Source organism: Carlito syrichta, unplaced genomic scaffold, assembly GCF_000164805.1.
Source record: "Carlito syrichta isolate Samal-C Ts95f unplaced genomic scaffold, Tarsius_syrichta-2.0.1 Scaffold288132, whole genome shotgun sequence".
NCBI lineage: Eukaryota > Metazoa > Chordata > Mammalia > Primates > Tarsiidae > Carlito > Carlito syrichta.
In genome coordinates this window covers 100,408-123,463 of record NW_007232228.1, presented here as the reverse complement: position 1 = coordinate 123,463, position 23,056 = coordinate 100,408, and the positions used below count along the sequence as shown (strand labels likewise).

General features: G+C 37.0%; 1 protein-coding gene across 2 annotated transcripts in view; it reads right to left on the bottom strand.

The window, feature by feature from the left end:
* Positions 1–23,056, bottom strand: part of GRIN3A (glutamate ionotropic receptor NMDA type subunit 3A) — a 180,111-nt gene that overhangs the window by 111,131 nt on the left and 45,924 nt on the right. For both annotated transcript variants that reach the window (XR_002481681.1, XM_008053372.2), the window contains exon 2: positions 4,310–4,914. Coding sequence is in view for 1 of the 2 variants with exons in the window: in XM_008053372.2 (XP_008051563.1) it covers positions 4,310–4,914 (605 nt within the window). In the remaining variant the exon portion in view is untranslated. The remainder of the gene's footprint in view (positions 1–4,309; positions 4,915–23,056) is intronic.

Genomic DNA, 23,056 nt, shown 5'->3' with positions numbered 1-23,056 from the left:
TGAACCATGAGGAAAAGGGGGGTCTAGAAATGCCAGCAGATGCCAGAGGATAATCACTTGTAGAGTGGGTGTTTTGGGTATTGTCCCAGTGAAAAATAATAGATGAGTATATCCTCTTCTGATGGGGGAGTGGGGGATTGTAAACTTCCCGACAGCAAGGCCCCCTGTCCTCTATTCGTTATATCTCTAGCCAAGGGCTTGACCTAATGTTAGCAAACTTCAACAAAGATTTGTGAATGAATAAATGAATAAATCACTGCCTACCTGATATAATTCTCATGGGATACAGAACTGAACGGTGGAAGCTGTTCAAAGAAGAAAGGCAAAATTCTGCAGCCCACTTAGGAGCAATAATAAATGATCAGGACTTTGATTAATTAGTACAAAGGTCAGAGACTTCTTAGACCAAGAGGAACAAAGTGTCAGTGTATAGACTCTTGAAATTCTTAAAGAGAGGATAAGTGCTTTTGGCTAGACTCTGACTAACCTATGGAGCTCCTTCTCCAGGAACAATGAATATTAGCATTTAGGGCCTTCAGATAAGCATGGACAGATCCTAATCCTGGGAACAGCAGGTAAATCCTCAAATTCACTTTCACCAGAATCCTGTGTTCAGAATGCAGCAAGGGAGTAAATGTGAATGGGGCAAACACCAATTTTGAGAAATAAAGACAATTTTTATATCCTAATGGTTTTAAAAACTTACTTGCAAGGTTTTTATACTGTATTAGTTTATTGGTTAATTTGTTACAGGATTATGATTTTATAAATATGTCATGGCTAATGTTCTGCCATTCAGCTGACATCCACTATGCATATAAAATGCAAGCTTCTTAGCTTGGCATAAAGCCCTGTGTGTTATGTTATCAAATTAACTACTTTTCCAGAATCATCTCAAATCCTTTTCATATGCAATTAATGCTCCAACTGTACTAAAGTTCTCTTTCAGGTTTTGGTGAATTTGCATATGCCATTTCCTTTTCCTGTGAAATTTGTCTAAACCTCAAAAAGTCTATTAATTTATCAAAATCCAATGCCAGTTTTTTTCCTCATTAAGTCTCTGAGAAGAGATATTTCTTTATCTATGTATCTGAATATGGCCCAATCTTCTCATTGTTTTATAACCCATACATGTGTACTTATAAAGGAATTATCAAAATAATATATCACCTATAGTTGCTCCAAATAATTAATATTTACTAAAACAATTTATAAATAAATTGTTGAAGATCAGACTATGAACTTGCTCCCTGAATAATTCTGCCTACATTTAGTGATGATGGACATTTGCTCTGGCATGTAGGGACCTGGAAAGAATCAAATCTCTTAAACTCGTAATTACGTCTATGTAGTCTGCCATGAGAAATGACTTTTCTAGTCTAAAAGCCTAGCTGAAAATGCCATGTTTTTGGTGATTTCATTAACATTTTAAGATGTTAACAATTTTGTCAGCCTAAACTGAAAATGACTGTGTGAGAAATGAAAGCTTGCATAACTCTGACACCCGCTATTCATGGCTCATTATCCTCCTGACTTTCATTATGCAGTGAGACAGTGGGGTCAGCCTCACAAAATTTAGGAACAATTAAGAAAATTACTATATGCAGATGTGACTTATGGACTGAGAATAACTAACTTTCTAAAGGACTGTATTCAACAAAATAAATAAGGATGATGAAAAATCCACAAATGTTTTATGGCTTAAGGCAGCTTTTCAGTTATTAATTCTAAAGATTCCTTCCAGGGTTTTGCTTGTTTCCCTTGTCCCTTACCGGAACACTTTCAAACCTTTGTCTGTATCCCTCAGGAGTTTAAGAAGCCCTAGAATCTTTTCTGAAGTTGTCTGAGTTCATTTCTCAAGTATATCCATGGGAATGAAAATATTGTCACTGACCCTTATAAATTGAGAATTACTGCTGGACTCCACACTTCACACTCTTCTTTTATAACTTTCAAAGACTGTGGAATAATCAGCCATGAGAGCAGAGGTTATTCACTAACCTAACATCCCGAGAGAGAGAGAGAGAGAGAGAGAGAGAGAGAGAGAGAGAGAGAGGGAGAGAGAGAGAGAGAGAGAGAGAGAGAGAGAGAGAGAGATGAACGTAAGATGGAAACTAGCCAGTAAGTACCTAGGTAAGTTTTTAAAAGGTACATATTTCATTTAGATAATATTTATCTAACAAGCACCTATTTTCTTCTATAATGACAGATGATGGAGGATGTAAATGTAATAGAAAGTTGCTTTTTCTTCTTTCGATGTCAATTTCAATAAATATCTATTACATGCCTGCTATATGCTAGGCGTTAGACTAAGCTGAATAAGAGTGTCCCTACTTAACAGAATTTATATTCTAATTCAGAATTCAGACACATAGACAAATAATGATGATGAAATGGGCTAAGTGCCATCATATAACTTTATGTATAAAATACCATGGGATCCTTGTGAAAAGAGGCGCATAATTTTAATATAAACTAAATCTTGAGGAGCCAGAAAGATTAATTTGAACCTGATAAAATGATACTCTAAGGTGTATACAACCAAAGTCAACAAATATTCCTCCCTGTAGGTTTGAAATATTTTTAGGATTCAAACAGAATTATTTGTCTTGTGTTCTCCATTTTACATGGGACAGAAAGATGCTAAATAACTCAATATAGTTTTTATAAATGTTTTTTTCCTATGATTGTCCTTTCAAAATAATGACTACGAGAAATTATAAATCAACTTTGCTTATATATTTGCTGTAAAGAAGACTATTCCTTAGATAAGCTCTGAGCCTCGATTAAATGCTAGTACACAAGCAATAGATTAAATCCAAATAGCAGCTGTAAAATAAAATATGCATACATTTTAATCTTGTGGAAATTTAAATAAAATATGGGAAACATTAGAAGTTCAGTTAATTATAGAACATCTAATTTTATTATTTATAAATTTCTAACAGATAAATTTGAATTTTTATTTTATTAGCAACATTTTAAAGGAATTTATAGGTTCTGCTTAGTTTTTAACTCTGCCCACATATATGACTGTTAGCATGTTGCCTGCACACAGTAGATGCTCAACTTATATATATATGCAATTGAATGTAAAATTCTTAGAATGCTCTGACCAAAGTAGGACACTATAAGATTGCTTTACACTCCTCAATGTAGTCAGACGTCCAGAGGCCGCTGCTCCAAAAAAGACAGCCTAAAAGTGATGGCCTAGTGTACAAGGAAACTTAATCTTTGAAATAGCAATAATTTTCTGACTTGGCCTCTCTGACTATGGGTGGTCCTTTTTCAGAAGAAGCCCCTATACAATATTTTTAAATGGTATTCCCTTTCCCCCAGAGATCATGAAAGCAATTTCTATATGACAGCATTGTCCTCTTTAGTAGTGTCTATTTATTCTAGGTTCTGATTCAGATCAAGGTACTGGAGCAGAAAGATATTTATAATTTAGAAATATATAAAAATGCAATAATAATACTTTTATGGAACTCTTAGTTCTATACATCTATCCTATTATCGATTTGTCTATCATCTATCTATCTATCTATCTATCTATCTATCTATCTCCTATATCACAATGATTCTACAGGTAGTAGAATCTACTGTTATATCATTTTACATAAATAGATAGAACATAGGAAACTAAGGCTTACAGAAGCTAAGTAACTTGACCAACTCACACAAGTAGTAACTGGCAGAGCAAAACTTCAAGGCTAGATGGTTTGGCTTCCTAGTTGATGCCTTTAACAACTACTTTATATTGCTTTAGGCATCAAGACCTGAGAGGAGACAGAAAAGTCCATTTCTTGCTTGACTAATGTTTTTCTTTATGAAGATTTAGAGAGATTTGTTAAAGTTTATTGATATGGAAAAGAGTGTGCAGGGAAAGAAGCATTTGTTGTGTATCTACTAGTAGCCAAGCTTGGTGTTGGATACTTTTCATATGTAATGTTATGGTATCTTTATTATACCATACTGAGGAATTCAATATTATCCTATTTTACTAATTAGAAAACTGAGGCTCAGAGGTTTAAAATAATGTCCCCAGACCTCAACAGCTACTAAGGTGCTAAGTCAAGGTTTAAAAGCAAGATTGAGTTCTCCCTGTACCATAGACTTACATGTCTATAGATAAAATTATAGTTGGAAGATCATGAGATACTAGCTTTATGTAACCAGGAATCCCCTAAGAAATATTATTGGAGTTTAAAGCTACTCAGTGTCAAAATTTCTGCAAAGGGTAATAGGGAAATTATGCTTCTTGTTGTAGTCCTATGAATGGGGATATAACCCAGGCTTTTCATCCTACCTTGATAAATATTGTCCTGAAGTGAGGTTTGTAGTTTCCACCTCCATGCAGTTCATTGTGCTGGGAATGAGAGCAAGTTCTGGTTGGATCATGGTGGCTGTGGCTACAGCTCTTGCGACCAGCTCCATAGCATCTTGTACGTAGTACTCAAAGACAGACTGTGTTGTTTTTCCATGAGCAATGAGCCCTAAGGGCAGACCTTCTGTCCTCAGTTCCTCCACATTCTGGGAATCTCCGAGCACCCAATGAAGTTCAAAGGGTGTTACCCCAAACTGGGTGGTAATTTCAAAAATCCGCCGTATACTTTCCATGTCGCAACCAAACATCACCATTGTGGGTGTGCTGTTCTTAATACTCTCAAGCTGGACCTGCAGGAAGCTCAAGAGGTCCTCGGTGGAGGAGAGGTTAGCAGTGATGTTGATAATAGACCCAAGATGGAACTTGGAGTTATTCTGGGTAAGAAGGAGGAAGTCAGTGATGTTCCAGTCTTCCTGGCACAGCAACAAACTAAAATTGTACCAGTTGTTCATGGTCAGGATTGAGACAGTGACATCAGCATCAGAACTTAATGAATTTTCTAAACTCAGTTGTAGGTGAAGGGGATTCTGTATTTAAAGATATGAAAAAGAAGAGTTAGAAAGCATGAAGCTTAATCCTTTATTTTTCCCTGTAACATTAAAATACCTCTGAAATAAAATCCCCATACTTTGGAAAACTCTGCTTCCTATGTAATGGAACTGCTTATTTATTTATCACAACTGATTTCCTAATAATTTTTGCTAAGAGTAGCAGAGGGCAGATGATTCTTGGTGTAAATATCGGGGGGGGGGTTGACACAATCATATATTTGGTCTTAGATTTTTGTCAGGATTGTCTACTTCTTTAAAGATAGTTCCCTTTATGCATTCCATTTCTTAGTTCCACTTTTAATAACTCATTTGTTAAACTTGCCTCTCAGGTGAAATAAAAAGTTACTTTTGCTTTCTTTTAAAATTAATAGCAGAGAAGTCTTCACATAGTGCAGTGCCTGTATAAGAATGGTGTGGAAGATGGATGTATCATGGTTTCCCAAATTTCTAGCCCCTTGAGGAAGCCACTCCTAATATATATAGAGTAACTAGCAGTATATATGTCAAGATTAAGTGTATATATATCAAGTGTATATATATCAAGATTAAGTGTATAGACAAATTTTAAAGACTAGATTACATTTCTGTATCTGCAGAGTCTAAATTCTTGCTGTGAAGTGAAATCTGTACCATTAAATACATTTATGAAACTTCCATCCCAATTTCATCTACTTATGAAACTCACCAACTCAATAGAAGAAGAGTATCTTATCTGAAAACTCACCAATTATTAGTCATCTTCCAATGAATGAACTTGTTAATTGTTCTTCCCAAGGGCAAATACTTGACATATTTATCTTATTTATATATTTATTTATTTTTAGTTGGAGTCTCACTCTGTCACTCAAACTGGAGTGCAATGGCATGCTCACGGCCACCACAGCCTTGATCACCTGGGTTCAGGTGATCCTTCTGCCTCAGCCTTCCAAGTAGCTGGAACCACAAACATGTGCCACCATGCCCGGCTGTTTTTTTTGATTTATTGTAGAGTTGAAGTCTCATCATGTTGCTCAGGCTGGTCTCGAACCCCTGAGCTCAGGCAATCCTTCTGCCTCCCCCTCCCAAAGTGCTTTATAGGCATGAGCCACTATGCCTGGCTTCCATATTTATCCTTTAATACTAACATCTTGAGAATGTTTAACACAATATCTCACCCATGTTAGGTGCATAATAAATATTGGTTGAATTAGATGAAATACGTTTCCATTGGAAATGATTAGACTATTTTTGAGAGCTTGTCAAGCATTCAAGTCAATAATATGCACTGGGAAATAAGAAGGGCTTTCCTGGTATAATTTCAAGCCCTTGTATAAAATGAAAAAAGTGTGACATGTTCCTACCCACCAAAAAAGTGTGTAACAAGAAGGAGGTTTTGAGCTGAAAACTTTGAACTCTTTGAAGGATTGAAAGGACTTTGATTTAAGATAAGGAATGAAGATTCCAAGGAGGTTTACAGGAGGAAAATTGTGGCCACAGGCAGAAAACGGGAGTACTCAAATTGGTAGGTGGGATAGAGTCAAAATTTATTCTGGAAATTTGTCTTTGTTTATTCCCAATTAAACTTTTGAGCAAGGCTTATAATGATAAAAGCAGAGCTTTGGAAGAATAATCTATGGGAAGTATTCAATAGGGAGAAGGAAAAAAAAGTCATCTAGAATCTTAATTATATACTAAGTGTATGAACTGGAGGCTATTGCTGGTAGTAGCAGGGAGGGTGATTAGAATATTTTTATAAATTAAAAAGAATTTAGTGACAACATCAGAAGTGAGAGGCAAAAGAGAGAAAATGTAAAAATCCAGACAATGGTATTCAATAGGTAGCTCCTGGTTTCCAGACAACTTGAGCTAAGAGGAACAAAAGCTTCACTTCCTCACTCCTCTTTGTGATTCATATACATTGCTCAGAGTGTTCTTTCTGCCTTCCTCTTTTAGTTTTCTTCCTTTTCTTCTTCTTTTTTATTTCCTCCTCTGTCTTAGCTCTCTCCCAGAAGCAAAGAGCAATGGGGAAAGCTCTACATTTAGCTGGCAGGAACAAATTATTCCCAACTGTTTTCTTGGCTTCAGCTTCCTATTCTGTTGCCAGCTTTCTTTCTAAAACAAATATAACCATATCATTCTCCTGTACCATAACCTCCAAATCACCCATAGGACAAATTTCAAAATCAATAGTATGGCTCAGGAGGCAGGGATGAGATTATTTGTTTCTTGCTAAGCAGGAAGTTAAATCAGCTAATCATATTGAGCATTTAACAACAGACAGAGAAACAAATGCATTTGGCATGAGAGAGATATGGAAGTTAAATGAAGACCCCCTCTAGCCCTACCAACGGGTAATGATTAATTCATATAATCACATTCATCCCCGCAAACAATACTACTGAGAAATTCCAGATGTTGAAATTAACCTTTTCACAGACTGAGGAGAAAACAAATACTTATTCAAATAAATGCCTATTAAATAATAGTTTAGAAGCGTCTAATGTTATATTAACCTAGCAACCTCAGGTGTGGTGTCTTTCTTTCCATGTAATAACAAAGGCATACTTACACACAGAGAGAGAAGAAAACCTACAACAGTAAAATCCAAGCCTAATAGTCAAACGTATGTCAAAGTTGGTAATAAAAATAAAACAAGACCTATTGAGCCTAATTGAGAGTCAGAACATGTGCCTTATATATGGTTTGCTATTTACAAAAGAGCAAACCTACAGCCTGACAAAAGGCACAGTTTTCCTTTCTTTCTTTTTTTTTTTTTTTTACAATTTCCACATTATTTGCCTCCTAAATCAGAAATCCAAGAAACAGAGTAATTCAAGAAGCAAGAAACCTCTTTCTATCATGTAGATGGTGTGAAATTGCCTCAAAAATTCATTCATTTCATATACAGGGTGCCAAAAAAGTATATACATTTTAAGAGATGTTATCTAAGTATTATTTTCTGAAGTTGAATTGAATTTTGGTAGCAATGTATAGTATGATGTTCACCCAACTGTGCTTCCATTTTCTTTGACTGTCCTGCCTGTCAAATGGTGACATTAGCATTCATTTGATTAACACCATCTTTTTAGGAAACGTCATACTTAAAATGTGTATACATTTTTTTTGTCACCCCGTATATTAAAATAAACAGGTTCAGAAGAGGGTGCTAGGGGATTAGAAAATATAAATTTAAATAGTACTTCTAGTTCCCATTCCTCTAAATGAATGTACTATTTGTCATATGGGGCATATTATTAATATTATTATGTGCTATCATACAGATATATTATTACATATATTATATACACAAAACCATACACATTAAATAAGCAATTTAAAACATTTTGCAATGTGATTTTCCTGCACTTTGAATTGAATATTCATTTCTACTCCATTGATTTTTTGGGTTTCATTCCATCAAAATCTGCTTCTGCATTATTTTGCAGGCTGATATTCCCAAAAGCATAGGGCAAAAGATATGGGTGGGTACTGTGCATTCTGCCATGTACTCATGAAATGAAATCCCAAGTCAAGTGCAGAGCTGGAGGAAGAAAGGAGTCACAAACACATTAGTTCCAAGTGCTAGAGAATCATTCAATGGTGTGAGAGAAGATTGCCTAACTTTATTTATCAGACTTTATTTATAATTGGTAAAAGATTAAAGTCCACATACATAAAAATCAGGCAAATATGGTAAAAAAAAAATTAGGAAAAAGAAAGATGATAGGTCTTGTTTAGAGGATATTAGAACATATAAGAAAATGGAATTTTTTAGCCAGGCTTGGTGGCTCAGCCTGTAATCCCGTGCCTTTGGGAGGCTGAGGTGAGTGGATTGCCTGAGCCCGCGGGTTCGAGACCCGCTTGGGCAGGCGAGACCTCCTCTCTACAATGAAATCAAAAAATTAGCCGGGCGTGGTAGCGTGTGCCTGTAATTCTGGCTACTTGGAAGGCTGAGGCGGAAGGATCGCCGGAGCCCAGCAGTCGAGGCTGCGGTGGCCGGGAGAGGCCACTGCACTCCAGTCCAGGCAACAGAGTAAGACTCCAATTGAAAAAAAAAAAAGAAAAAAAAAAGAAAATAGAATTTTTTTAAAGCAATAATAATTAAAACAGAGAAATACTAGCAGGTAAATAAATAGAACAACTGCTAATGTATGTAAAAAGTACACCAATGAACTATATTGATTAATATACTAATGTATTATACATTAAAATTGCAAAGAAATATGAAAGAAAATGTAAGATTAGGATTTAAGAAAATACATTATTTATAAAAATAACAGTTAAGTTCTTAAATATATCATAGATTAAACATCAATTTCAGACTACTAAAGAGTTAAAAGTACAGTATTAAATTAAAAGATAGGGCTGAGTGAGGTGGTTTATGCCTGTAATCCCAGCATGTTGGGAGAGTGAGGTGAATGGAAGGATTACTTGAGCTCAGAGGTTTGAGACCAACCTAGGCAACATAGCAAGCCCTCATCTCTACAAAAAAGAAAAGAAAAAGTAACTGGGCATGTTGACACACAGCTGTAGTCCCAGCTATTCAGGAGGCTGAGGTGGAGGATCATCTGAGCCCAGGAGATCCAGGCTGAGTTGAGCCATGACCATGCCACTGCACTCTAGTCTGGGCATCAGAGTGAGACACTGACTCAAAAAGAAAAAAAAAATTAAAAGATAGATAGAGCAAATAGGTAAATATGTCTTAGTGATTACAATGATAAAAAGGAAACATTAAACTAAATATCACAACACACTTTATTCCTATCTTTAAACACCTGTCACCCATCATAAACCAAAAATGAAGAAACATGAAAAACAAGAGAATATTTATAACAAAAAGAATTTATATTCACACAGTATGAAGAATATTTTCTAATTGATAAAGCAATGGAATCTTTTACTGAACACTCATTCAATGTAGAAAAATAATTTTAAGCTCTTACTCTGAACCATGGCCTCTGCAAGGCATTTCCTGTTGCCTATATCGTGGGTGAGAGATAGACAATCTGTAATAACTAGGTGAATATATATATTTTATATAATTTTAAATTATGAAAATTAATACAAATGAAACATAAGATGTGGCAAGAAAGAAGGAGAAGACTATTCTGTGAAAGTTTAATAATTGTGATTTTAGCCGGGCTCAGTGGCTCAGCCTATAATCCCGCGCCTTGGGAGGCTGAGGTGAGTGGATTGCCTGAGCCCGTGGGTTCGAGACCTGCCTGGGCAACTTGGTGAGATCTCATCTCTACAATAAATCAAAAAATTAGCCGAGAGTGGTTGCGCGCGCCTATAGTTCCAGCTACTTGGAAGGCTGAGGCGGAAGGATCGTCGGAGCCCAGCAGGTTGAGGCTGCGGTGGCTGGGAGCAGCCACTGTACTCCAGTCTGGGTGACAGAGTGAGACTCCAACTCAAAAAAAGAAAAAAATTGTTATTTTAGGAGTAGGTGAATGCAAGTATTTATACTATATATTCCCTAATGGGGACATTAAAAAATAAATGAGATATATTCAAAAACAATCACTACATAGGTCAACATACATAATGATTTATAAAAAGCATACACATTTAGCTAAAAAATTTGACCTCATTTTGACCATCCATTCTTTGACCAGGTACTATCTTCCTAGTCCCACATAAATGGTTGGAGCCGCCAATCATTTGTGTGTATGTGTATATATGTATATATGCTTCTGTACTCCCTCTTTTTGATTGTGCATTGTCCTCTTCAATAGTGTTCACAATGTTCTTAAGATCCATGCTGTTCTTGCTGGTGGGGCCACTGTTTTCTTCAGTAAGCTGAGCTATTCTGTCCTCTTCTGAGAAGGAGTATTGAGGTTAGGGCTTAGTTGTCAGGGCAACCTATGTTTAAATTCTGGCTCCATCTTTTATGACTCATGTGGCCTCCACAAGCCACTTAGCATCTCTGAGTCACAGAGTTCTCATCTCCAAAATGAGGACAATGCTATCTCCTAACTTACAGATTCATTATGAAAATTAAATATGAAAATATGATAGTAGAAATTGCCTGGCACAGAGCAAGGGCCCAGAAGTGGCAGTTGTTACCATTTGCTTATAGAGTTTAGTCACTGTGTTGAAAGTACTTGCCAAAGTGACAACAATACAGTATTTTTCTTTACTATTGTTCTTTCTCCTTTCTCTTGTCTATTTTCATAAAATGGTTTCAGCAATAGATATATTTTACCAACTTATTACCAGGAAAACAAGCTCTATCTCCTGTTAGGAGAAGTCATTTATTGGGGAGATACTATGTTCACAGTATAGTCTTCCCCCACCTCCAACTCTTGTTTCTTTGGTAACAATCTCTAGTGCCACTTTACAAATCAAGGAATTTTCGGTGCCAGTTCCTGAAGGATCCCTCATCAATCTTTGTTCTCTCAGAGAGCACAGATTCATCTATTTTCTGGATCAGTAAAAGTTTTGAAAACAGAATTGTCCACAGTAAAGAGCTTGCCAGAGAGCTTTGCGATCTTCCCAGAGAGCTTTGAGATTTTCCCTTACAGAAGAAGAGAAGGTGATGGGGCTGGATTTAAGAGCAGACAAAAGCTGAAATTCCCTCAGTTCTGTCCTGGGCAAGTGGACCCAAATGAGCTAGCCCAAAGCTCAGAAAGCTCAAGTGAGTGTAATATTTCCACTATCTTAACAGAGATGAAATTGCCTTCCTTTCATCAGTATGTTGATTACTAAACACATTCAAGGGGCTCAGAACAGGTTTTCTGTGCTGTTATCACTTCTCAGCCAAAGAGGCTGCAGAAGGTTTTCTGTTTCTCATTATCTCACACCTCATTTGACCTGTATTATATAGAAGTCTTTCTTTTTTTCTGAAAATTAAAACTTATTCCTCCAGAAGCCCAGGCTTTTAAGTAAATTGTTTTTATGGTTGCATTAAGGATACAGGCAAACCCAAGGCATAGTCCCTGCTCAGAAATTGTAATTTAATAATAATTATACAAATGGAGAGTTAATACTTACTGATGTCCTTAGTGCATTCTGTGTATTGTCTTATTTCATCCTCACAATGGCCTCGTGAGGTGACTACAATGATTAGCCTCCTGATGACAGAATCAAGGCTCAGAAAGTGAGTAATTTTCACAGGATGGCATAGCAACTAAGAAATAGAGCCTGGATTCACAACTCCAATTTGCTGGACTTGAAAGTCTGTGCTTTTAACTACTAGTCTATACTGTTCCTTCTACTTGGTAAGAACAACATGTGAAGCAGACCCTTGACATCTGTAGATTTAAAAATTATAGTTCCAATTATTTGCATGGGATGAAGTCACTTTTACAATATTCGGGGCAAGGGTTAGAATGATATGGCCGGTGTGGCTGACCTATGGATGCCGGTGAAGGAGACCAGCCTGCTGTCCAGTGTGTGTGTGAATTTCCAGCTGTGTTCTTCCCTCATACTTTCTTGTGTAGCAAATTCTTGTGAGATCACAAAACTTGTATTCTTCATTAATAACAATTTAAAAAACAAAGATAGTTGCACAATTAATGACACCAGTTTTGTATTTGGTAGAATAATAAAGCACGTTTTAAAAGCTCATTTAAGTTTTACATTTACATTCTACTGAATTTAACGGTCAAAACTATAATCTATAGTAGTGTTCAAACATTATTAATGGGGTAGTAACAAAGATCTTAGGACAGTTTCCTTAGGATTTTTTGTATCTGATATATAGAACAATATGTAAGAAAGTAGTATAATACAATGAACGCTTCAGAAAGTAGGATTAACAATGCATAGTGCCACTGACATGAAATTGCTGGTGATGTTGGGTGTGGTCTATTTCGCTGTCGCAGTGTGGGAAAGGATGAGAGGTGCAGGGATCTGGAATGGGGCCCACAACTTGGATTAGGGAAGACACTGGTAGACTGGCCCAGTCCCAGTTAGGAGAAATTGTTGGTCTAAATTGTTGACAGTAGTTAAACACTACTGTCTTTAGAAACAACGTGTTGATTTATTTATACAACAAAGCATGTGTTGAAAGTTAATTGTATGCCGGGCCATGAATACAGAGGTGCATGTTTTCAGGCAGAAGAAATAACAGGAGCATGTATGCTCCTGCTTTGAGCCAAATAATCTCTTCTGAGTTCCAAGTCAGTTTACAGAAGTTTATGGTGGGTCATAACTAGTTAGTTTGTGACAATCACTCAAGCTTCCTGCACTGGGCTCTTGATCATGGACTGTTTCTCATTATAATTCCACCTAATTGTTGATATACAGCTCATTCTATATTCCCCTCCACTTCTGCCTTTTGTTCTAGGTGGTTACACTTTGTTTCTCTCACCTGACCCTTGGTTATCTTGAAAGCCTTTGACTGCTACTCATTCTCTGTGTCCAAAACTTCTAGTTCTTACTCATATAAATTATGCCCACCCAAATGCAAGCTTTGGGGTCTAAAACATGCCAAACTGCATACCTGGGGATGCGAGGGATTTGATCAAGAAGGTGTGACTGCAGAAGTTATTTAATTATATGGTAACTGGGGAGAGTAGTCAGTTTAGGCAAGATGTCCTAACACAGGGAAAGGTGATCCGGAAAAAGGACTCATTGGAAATGTGAGCATTTGACAGCAGGAAAGACAGTAAGCAGCAAGTTCCAAAACTTTGGTCTGGGGTTTGGAAAATTACTGCAATTCTAAAGAGAGTCTAGAAGATGTGATGGCTTTATTTGGAGTCACTCAGATCTTCATTTAAATTGTTCTACCATTTAACAATTGTACATGTGAGACTTTGTGGAAATCACAGCCTCATAGAGCTTAATTTTTCAGTTTTGTGCAATGAAAATTATACTACATATCTTGTAAATTTTTTGAGGTTACAAAGCATCAGCACATATCACATACCCAACATATGGTAGTTTATGTTGATGGTGTCCATGCTGATGAGATGAGGAAGATTGCACTAAGGGATCTGATGTGCAAGGTCCTCAATTTATTTAACAAGCCTTTGAGCAACTATTTTAAGCCAGACACTGGGTACTAATTGCTGAGACTACAGTAGTGAAAATAATTAACATGGCTTTTTTCATCAGGATTTTAAAATCTACAGGGTAGTATTATAAGCACCAGGACACAAATTAAGGAATAGATTAGGAATAAGGCAATAGTAGACAAGAAATAGGGCCCAGAGTTTGAGCCAGACTAAAATAAATGGTGATTTAGTTTTTGGGTTTTAGACATGAGGCAGATATCTTCTCTGATCCGCCTACATTGTAAAAACAACCCTGGTCACTGGAACAAGACCAAATCTTCAAGTGGAGACCAAAGGATCACAGATGAGTGGGAACAGAGAAGGTGGCTAAAAGAAGGTAGACTCTGACAATTAGGGAAGGAAGTGCTTGGTAAATAGCAGCATTATTATTACTATTATTAATAATAAAATTAGCACACTTCCTTGTGCTGGCATTATTGATCCTTTCACAAAGGCTCATAGTATTCTAATATCAACAACAGTCATTGTTCCTGGCTGCCGGACCATAGTGTGCTCAGGGCTACCTAGATAGCTGATTTTCATGTTGGCGGAACAAAGTGGAGTTAAACTTGTGGCAATGCTGGAGCTGTTGAGCCTCTTTAAAAAATGCATTTTCTATCTTTCTTGGTAATGTAAGGTATCTTCTAATCCTTTTTGCTATGTTAATGTGTCCACTTTAATTAATTCTTTGTAATCCCTTTTAATGATCTTTTTTTTCTCTATTTTTTTATTTTAAAGACGTGGGGTACAAGTCCTTTTAATGATCTTTGAGCTAAAGAAAGAGCATGCCTCGCATGTTACAATTTTGTCTCAGTAAGAGTAAAATATATCAAGGACCATCTGTAGGTTAAATGGATCAGCTTTAACAGCACTGAAGAGGGAGAGAAGTAGGATTTGAGATCAGGACTCCTCTAGGGGAACTTTGAACTTCCTTTTTTTTCAACTATGACAAAAGAATGATATTAATTATCAGTCAATTACTTCAGAGTGATGTGGGAATCACATAATACACATGTGAAACAGAGAGCTCTAAAAAAATAGAAGACAGCCAGGCTCGGTGGCTCAGCCTGTAATCCCGCGCCTTTGGGAGGCTGAGGTGAGTGGATTGCCTGAGCCCGTGGGTTCGAGACCCGCCTGGGCAGGCGAAACCTCATCTCTACAATAATTCAAAAAATTAGCTGGGCATGGTAGCGTGCACCTGTAGTTCCAGCTACTTGGAAGGCTGAGGCAGAAGGATCGCCGGAGCCCAGCAGGTCGAGGCTGCGGTGGCTGGGAGTGGCCACTGCACTCCAGTTTGAGCGACAGAGTGAGACTCCAACTCAAAAAAAAAAAAATAGAAGACAATGTACTTGCATGTTTATTTCCTGTATGGTAGTGATGATAGAAGCAGTAATATAGGTTGAGGTATATCTGCAGTGGGATATTAAAGTTAGATATAATTTTCAAATTCAATGCCAAATTTTTCACCTTTATATTATAAAGAGCAGGATTATTTGTTAAATTTTAAATAAAAATGCTGTTTAAAGCTGATTTTAGTTTGTATTTCACCACCTAGGTGTTGGTCAAATTAAATAATACTTGAAGAAATGTACATAGGCAGATGATTTACAAGATAATTAAAATGTATCGAATATTCAAACTATTGTTTATAGACATTCTCAGTGGCAAACTTAGAAATATTTTCTTGTAATGGGAGCTATTGAAATATGCACAAGATAATTAAACTATCTGGCATGCAAGTTAAATTTCCTATAGAAATTTGATCACTTTACGTCAAGAGAGCCTGAAACTATTATTAAGAGATGGCATATGTCACATGTTAATTTGCCTTACGATTAAGATTGAAAACTCAGCTAAATACTGATTATTTCTAATTTAAAGACCCTCTAGAACTGACACCACAGTTGACATAAGCTTTTTATCTCAATTCTATTCTCTCAAGCCATTTTAAAAATTAATATAAGTGACATGTTTTGAATGTTTAAGCCATGGTTCAACTAACTGTGGTGTAAAATGCCTTTATGTATACTGGTTTACCACTCCAGCTTAATTTCATAATTATTAAATCAGCTTAATTACATAATGACTTCTTATTTCATTTAGAAATTCAAAATTTTTTTATTGACTTGCATTCATTGTTGACTGATGTTGACCAGTCTAACGCCAGAAATAGTATTAGCATGTCATTAAGCAGTATCTCAGTGCATTTCCATTTTAACATTTTATTTCAAAACTTGTGATCTACTAATTATGACTAAGCTTTGCTGCAATGATTTTATTTCACTTGAGTTGTTAGGAATACATTAGTATGATTAATTCTTTGTACCTTTTAAATCCTGGTTGAAGGTATGCAGCAGGCAATGGAAATGTTGAATTTAGTTCTTAAAGTCTTTGATCACAGTGGCAATACTTTCCTATGAATTAGTGATCAAACTCAAAGACTCTTTAAGCAATTATGGTGCCCTCAGACCCAGGATAAGGAATCTTGAATGAACAGGTCTATGTTGTTTCAGGAAGGTCTATGTGAACATTGTCATGAAATATGAAATAAAAAAATGCTTGGTTGGCTAGTTTTCAAATTTAATGTTTGGGTTGCATCTGGTCCTGTTATCATTGCCCATATACACTCAAGTCCAATAAAATCAAAAAATCTATTTAAAAGTCATAAATAGTTGCCCTGTATAAGGGGAATATGAAGAGCACACTGATTTATGAATTTATGAATTTTTCTTCTCTACTGTAATGAACATGCAATCATATGTCTTGTGAGCACAGGAACATTAATTACTAATATATTTATGCAAAAAAGAATAAAATAATGGGAATTTTCAACTCCTTTATAAATCTATGGATCCACTGTCATATATGTGGTCCATCTATACTGTTATGCAGTACAAGACTGTATTTACAGATAAAAAAGAGAATGGCTGACAGAGAGCTGGCTAACCAGACTTTATAGCATAGTGCAGCCTCTCAAAATGCTATATTCACAAGTTGTTAATTTTATATCTTTCTTGTCTGGGTCGTGGATGATTCTGGAGACTCAAGATCTCTTACTTTCCCAGATTATGCAAGATCCAGCAGAGCAGAATGTTTCTTCTCTATGGATTCTAGCCCTCATCTTATCTCCTTTGAAGCACAGTTGTGTTGTTGTCTTACCTTGTTTATTCAGTTGTCTAAATTTGAGAAAGGACTCCCCCAAAATGGAATTATTTTTTGGAGAGTGGGCCCCTTGTAGAACAGGGTTCCCTCACTAGACATGTGTTCTAGAAACCCATCAGCATCAGTGTACCAGCTAGCATTGTTGTGAGAGGCTGCATTCGGCTTCAGTGAAATTTTTTTTGGAGATTCTTTCAATGTGTTTGCCCACTTCATGATGGGTGATTTACAAGTGCACCTGTCCACACCTTGCTGACAAAAAACGGCAAGGCCTTCATGTCCTACCCTCCTTATTCACCCGATCTTGCCCCAAGTGACTTTTTTTTTTTTGTTTCTCCAGATGAAAAAGTTCTCAAAGAGAAACATTTGCTGATATGGAAGAGGTGAGTACTTTGAAGATGACTGAAGTTTAAACATGTAAGAATAAATACACATTTTTAATAAATACATTTCAGATTTTTGGGGCCCCCAATTTGTATAGCTTAGCCTTTGATTACCTTGGAAGCCATTCCAAAAAACTTGGAATCCCCCAACTGCTCTGAGCTTTCATGCCTTGGGTCATTTTCTCTGCCCAGAATACTCTTTGCCTTTTCCTTTGCATTGTTAATTCCCAGTCATCTTTCAAGGTCAGATTTTTTATCTAGTTAAACATCTCTGACTGCCCTATCCCAAAGATAGATATATTACCTGCTTCTCTTTATCTCCTGCCCCACCACACTCTATATATCCCTCAATAATTTATTACATGGCATAGTCCTTATTAGTTTACTCATGTCTCCTTTCCTGAACTGTTCAGGAGCCAGAGATGTTGTTTGATTTTTTAGTAGTAAAATCCCTAGTAACAGTGCCCTATAAATAACAGACTGACAGAGGCGTCTTGTTGATTGAATGTATAAATGAATAAGTGATGATGTGTAGTTTAGATTTAGACAAAGAAGGCTGACCCTTTATGGAAGTGTGTCTATCTTTTGTGAGTCATTTTCCTTCTAAGTTGACTAAAATGGTTTCTCTCTAGAGGCAAGAGTAATTATTGTATACTTTCCTATAAAATCTTATCTTTTCAGATGATACAGATATCTTGTCTGATGCCAATCAAAAAAGTGGCACCTGAATGCTGAGAGGATTGACAGAACTGCTCAGATGCATACATGCCTGAGGCACTGGTTAGAAATACAGATGAATCGTGATATGCACAAACTCAATGTGTGTCCCTCTCTTACTTTACACTAAAGATGACTGTAGGGAAAATATTTACTGTGCTCTATAAATTATTCATAATTAAATTTGTTTAAATGCTCAACGCTGATATGTATTTAAAATGTAATTCAATATAGGAAGGTATCAATATTGTGTCAAACTTTCAGTTATTTATCTGTTATCTAAAGTGAGATACCATTATAGAGCTGAAGACATGAAGTTGAAATCTCAGTGACCAACATAGAAAAAAAAAAAAAGAATAATATCCTAATAAGGTAAAAATGGAAATGACAGTAAATGCAGAAGATGATGTTAAGGGAAAGAAGAGGAAAGAAAAAGAAAGATATCAGAATCTTTAGCAAGATTTTAAAAGTTAAAACAACACACTTTTAATCATTATGCATTACAGAAATTACTTTAGTATTTTACTATTAAAAAAAGCAATCTGGAGTTTGTTTGAATTTAGTTTACTTGAATTTAGAGACACAATATATGGTGTGGAGGATGGGGAAAGGAAAGCATGGGTGATTACAGGATAAATTCTACCCTCTCCTTTTCCTGGATTAGTCTGGTTTTGCCACTGGGTATATACTGCGGAAATGTAAGATGATTCTTTAACAAGAGAATAAAGTACAGATTGTTATGAATTAAAGTGAGGTGGACCCAGAGTCAGTTCCTAAAATGCTTGGCAACTTTCAATTACACAAGTGGTCAGTTTTTTCATTTCTCTCTCATACCTAACTCCCTGATGGCTTTGTTGTGGAATCTGCATCAGTAGTTTCTCTTTCTGCCCTCACATCCCATCAGATTATATATCTACTTCATATCATTCCCTTTCATCCTCCAACTTCTATTCCATATTCCATTTTTTTCTTTTTTTTTCTTCTTTTTGTTTTCCATTCAATCCTTTTTAAAAGCACAAGTCTGAGGTTTATCTATATGTAAAATTTTTACTCCTTCACTTTACATTTTCTTATACAATCAGATCTTGAATTCCATCATATATATAAACGACTTTTACTCAAGCAATCAATGACCAAATCTTGTTGAAAAGATGTGCAGTCTACATGTGACTCACCTCTACATACCTTTTGGCACAATTGTTCTTTCCTTCTTGAAATACTTCATCCTTCAGGCTTGTCATAGGCCTCATTTTCTTCTTATCTTACTAGTTGATTCATCTCAGTCTATCATTTCTCTACACTTGCTGTGCTCTGGGGCTCTGTTCTTGCTTCTCTTTTTTCCTCACTTAGATTCTTAGCAAATTTAGATACCACCTATACCCTTTATTCTTCAACCTAGATCTTACATAATGAGCTGCCTTCTTGATATTTCATTTAGGACTCCTATCTGAAACTTAACATCCAAAGGAATGTATTACCTTTTTTCCTCTGGTCCATATACCCCTGCCAAATTTACTTCCCTCAAAGCCCTACCCAAGTCACCATGATTGTGCCAGCACTCATACCAATCACTCAGGCCCCACACCACTCCTTAATCCATCAGTCAGTCTCATTCACTCCACAACATTGCCTGAATTCAAGTACTTTCATCATCTTATTGCTTCTTGAGTAAGCAATCGTCTAGGCTTAGCGACAGCTAATGTAACAGACTCACTGGTATCCCTGCATCCACAGCTGCCTGTCCAGCAATCAGTCTGATACAAAAACAGCAAGTAGAATGATCTTTTAAAAAAATCTCTAAATTCGTATTATTCCTTTGTTGAAAAACATGTCAGTAGCTTCCCATTGCAAAATGCAATGAAGCAAAATGCAGGCTCTTTACTCTCTTCCCTAAATGATCTGGCCCGGCTTATTCTTTTAGCCTCACTCATTCCACCCACATGGTTTCAAAGCTGTGATGCTTTGTTTGTTCCTATCTCAGAGTCTTGCCGTAGTTGTGCCTTTTGGTTGGAACATTCTTCCTCCAGATCTCTACATGGCTAATACTTTCTCTACATTCAGGTCTCAGTTCAAATTTCAAAGCTGTCCACTCTAAAGTTAGCATCCTCCCCACTGTACCACATACCACCAAACCCATCATTTCCTTCATATGTCATTAATTTATCTTATTCATTGCACTGATCAATAACTGATATTACCTCACTTTGTTCTTCAATAGTTTGTTAAGTAATGTCTCTACACAAAACTATAAGTCCTTAAAGGACCTAGACACCTATTCCTCACAATATCCACCTGTTCCCACTATATCCCTAGGGCTTAGAATAACATTCGGTGACATTTGGTGGCTGACTGACTTATTGACTGAGCATGTCTCTGTAGCGTGCATTAAAATTTATCTTTTTGAAGTGGGGAGGAGAAGAAGGTGGCATAGCCAGTGAGACTGCATGAGTCCCTGTGTGAGTGAGTGAATGTGTGGATGATTCTGTGTGTGTATCAGTTTCAGTGTGTAAATGGGTGTGTGAAAGGCTGACTGAGTGGGGACTTGGGAGTCAGTGGCCAGGGATCTCCCGGTGAAGCTGCTGGTGCCACAGCTGCTCTGTTTGAACCCTAGTACTTCCCAGGGTGCTATTTTCTATAATCAGCAGAACTTTTCCCAGGAAGAAGCCACCAGAGTAACTGCCATTCCCACCACCATGGAACTGGGTTGGACGCTGGCACAAAGACCATGGAGGAAACACAGTGAGGGAGTCAGAGACAGAGTTCTGAGGAAGCAGTGGGGAGAGGGCACCCCAATCTTGGACTCACTGCCACTGTCTCCAGAACCAGGCTAGGCTTCAGGGCCCTGCCACTAGGACATGAGAGCTGGAGACTGTGGTACTTGCTGGAGAAGGAGCTATCTCTCCCAATCCCACTGTGACAGTAGCAGCGCATGTAGAGAAACTGAGCAGCCACTCTAAAACCTGAGCAGAGAAGTGTTCCAAGGCAGCCTCTGTGCATATCTTGAGACTGGGAAATGATCTCTGCATTGCCTTGGGGTTGTTCTTTGTAATCTCAGAAAGCATCACCCCCAGTGCACAAGAGTTGGTAGGTAATGGTGGATGCAAAGTCTCAGATGATCCGCCTCCTACTCTGAGCCTGATGCTGGGCAATAGATGCATACAGCAGACATCAACAGGGAAGAGACCCTGCAGTAACAGACCTGCAGTCGCAGAATCTGCCACAAGAGGGAGCTCCCCCACCCAAAGACGTATTGAAGCTGAGCACTCTCTATCAATGGGTTTTTGAGGTTTTGGTTTTTTTGTCTCATTTGTTTGCTTTGTTTGTTGGTTGGTCTACTCTTTTCTTTCTCTCTTTGTTCTTTCTCTATTTTTCTTTCTCTCCTTCTTTCCCTTTTTTCCTCTCTTTTTTCTTTCTCTTTTCTCTCTTATACCCTGTCTTGGACTTTAGGGGCTACACAAGCATACCCACTGTGAAGTCAAATTGTGTGGAGACAGAGAGTGAGTCCTATTTGGCTCATTCACCAGATAGCAAGCATTGTGATTTGTCAGTATGTTCTGAATACTTGTGGTTTCTCCCCCACCCCTTAGTAAGTGCTCAAAATTGTAAAGAGATAGCACAATGGCCCACCCGCAGCCCTATTTTATAACGGAACAAAGCAAGAACCCCAGCTTAGGGAAGAACAGAATGTGAAGCAAATATCAGAAGTGATTGCTTCTTCATTTCCCACTGAGCAACAGAACTAAAGAGAAAGAAAAGAATGGCTATTAATAAAGAAAAACCAACAAAAATAAATCACTGGTAACCTTCAGAGCCCCAACAAAGAGCCAGAACCTGAAACAACAGTTACTGGGGCACAAATAATGGCTATCTCTGAGAACAATGGTACCCAGAATGTATTTACAGAGATCAGAGAATCAGATAGTATGAATAAAAATCAAGAAATGCAAGGGCTAAAACTAAATGAAATTGCAACGAAGTTGGACAGACTCAAGAAAGCTTATTTAGAAATGACAGAAATAAAGAATGCCATCCAATAAATAAATAGCAAACTGAAAAGTATGGGAAGCACAACTGACCAAGCAGAAGAAAGATTCTCAGAGCTGGAAGACCAAAATAGGAAATTAACCCAATCTATGAAAAATATACCAACAAACAAACAAACAAACAAAAACAAAAAAACAAACTCTCAAAGAGATGTGCAGTTTTATCAAGATGCCAAACCTATGTCTGATTGGCATACTTAAAGTAGAAAGAGAAATGGAAAACACCTTGGAACAAACATTCCATGATGTCATTCAAGAAAACTTTCCTCATCTGGCCAGAGAGATGACTATACAAGCACAAGAGATTCAGAGAATCCCTGCAAGACATCTTATGAGATCAACCCTTAGACACCATAGTAATTCACCTACATAAAGTAGGTATAAAAGAAAAACTTCTAAAGGCAGCAAGGAAAAAAGGTCAGACTACCTACCAGGGAGGGCCAATCAGAACCACTCCAGACTTATTTGCAGAAACACTACAAGCCACAAGGACTTGGACCCAGCCTTTTATGTTCTCATAGATAAAAGATGTCAACCAAGAATTTCCTACCCAGTCAAGTAAAGCTTCATCAGCAATGGAGAATTAAAATCCTTCCCAGACATTCAATCCCTAAGAGAATATGCTGCTACCAGACCAGTTCCACTGGAGACACTTAAAAAGAACAAAGAAACAAGAGAAAGACCATGTACTTCACAAGATCACAAACAAACACACCAGCAGCAGAATACAGAGCATACCTGCAAAATGAACACACACACATATATTAAAACAAAAACTAAAAGAAAACAAAATAGCCTTATAAGGACCTTATGACAGGGAACAAACTCTTACATTTCA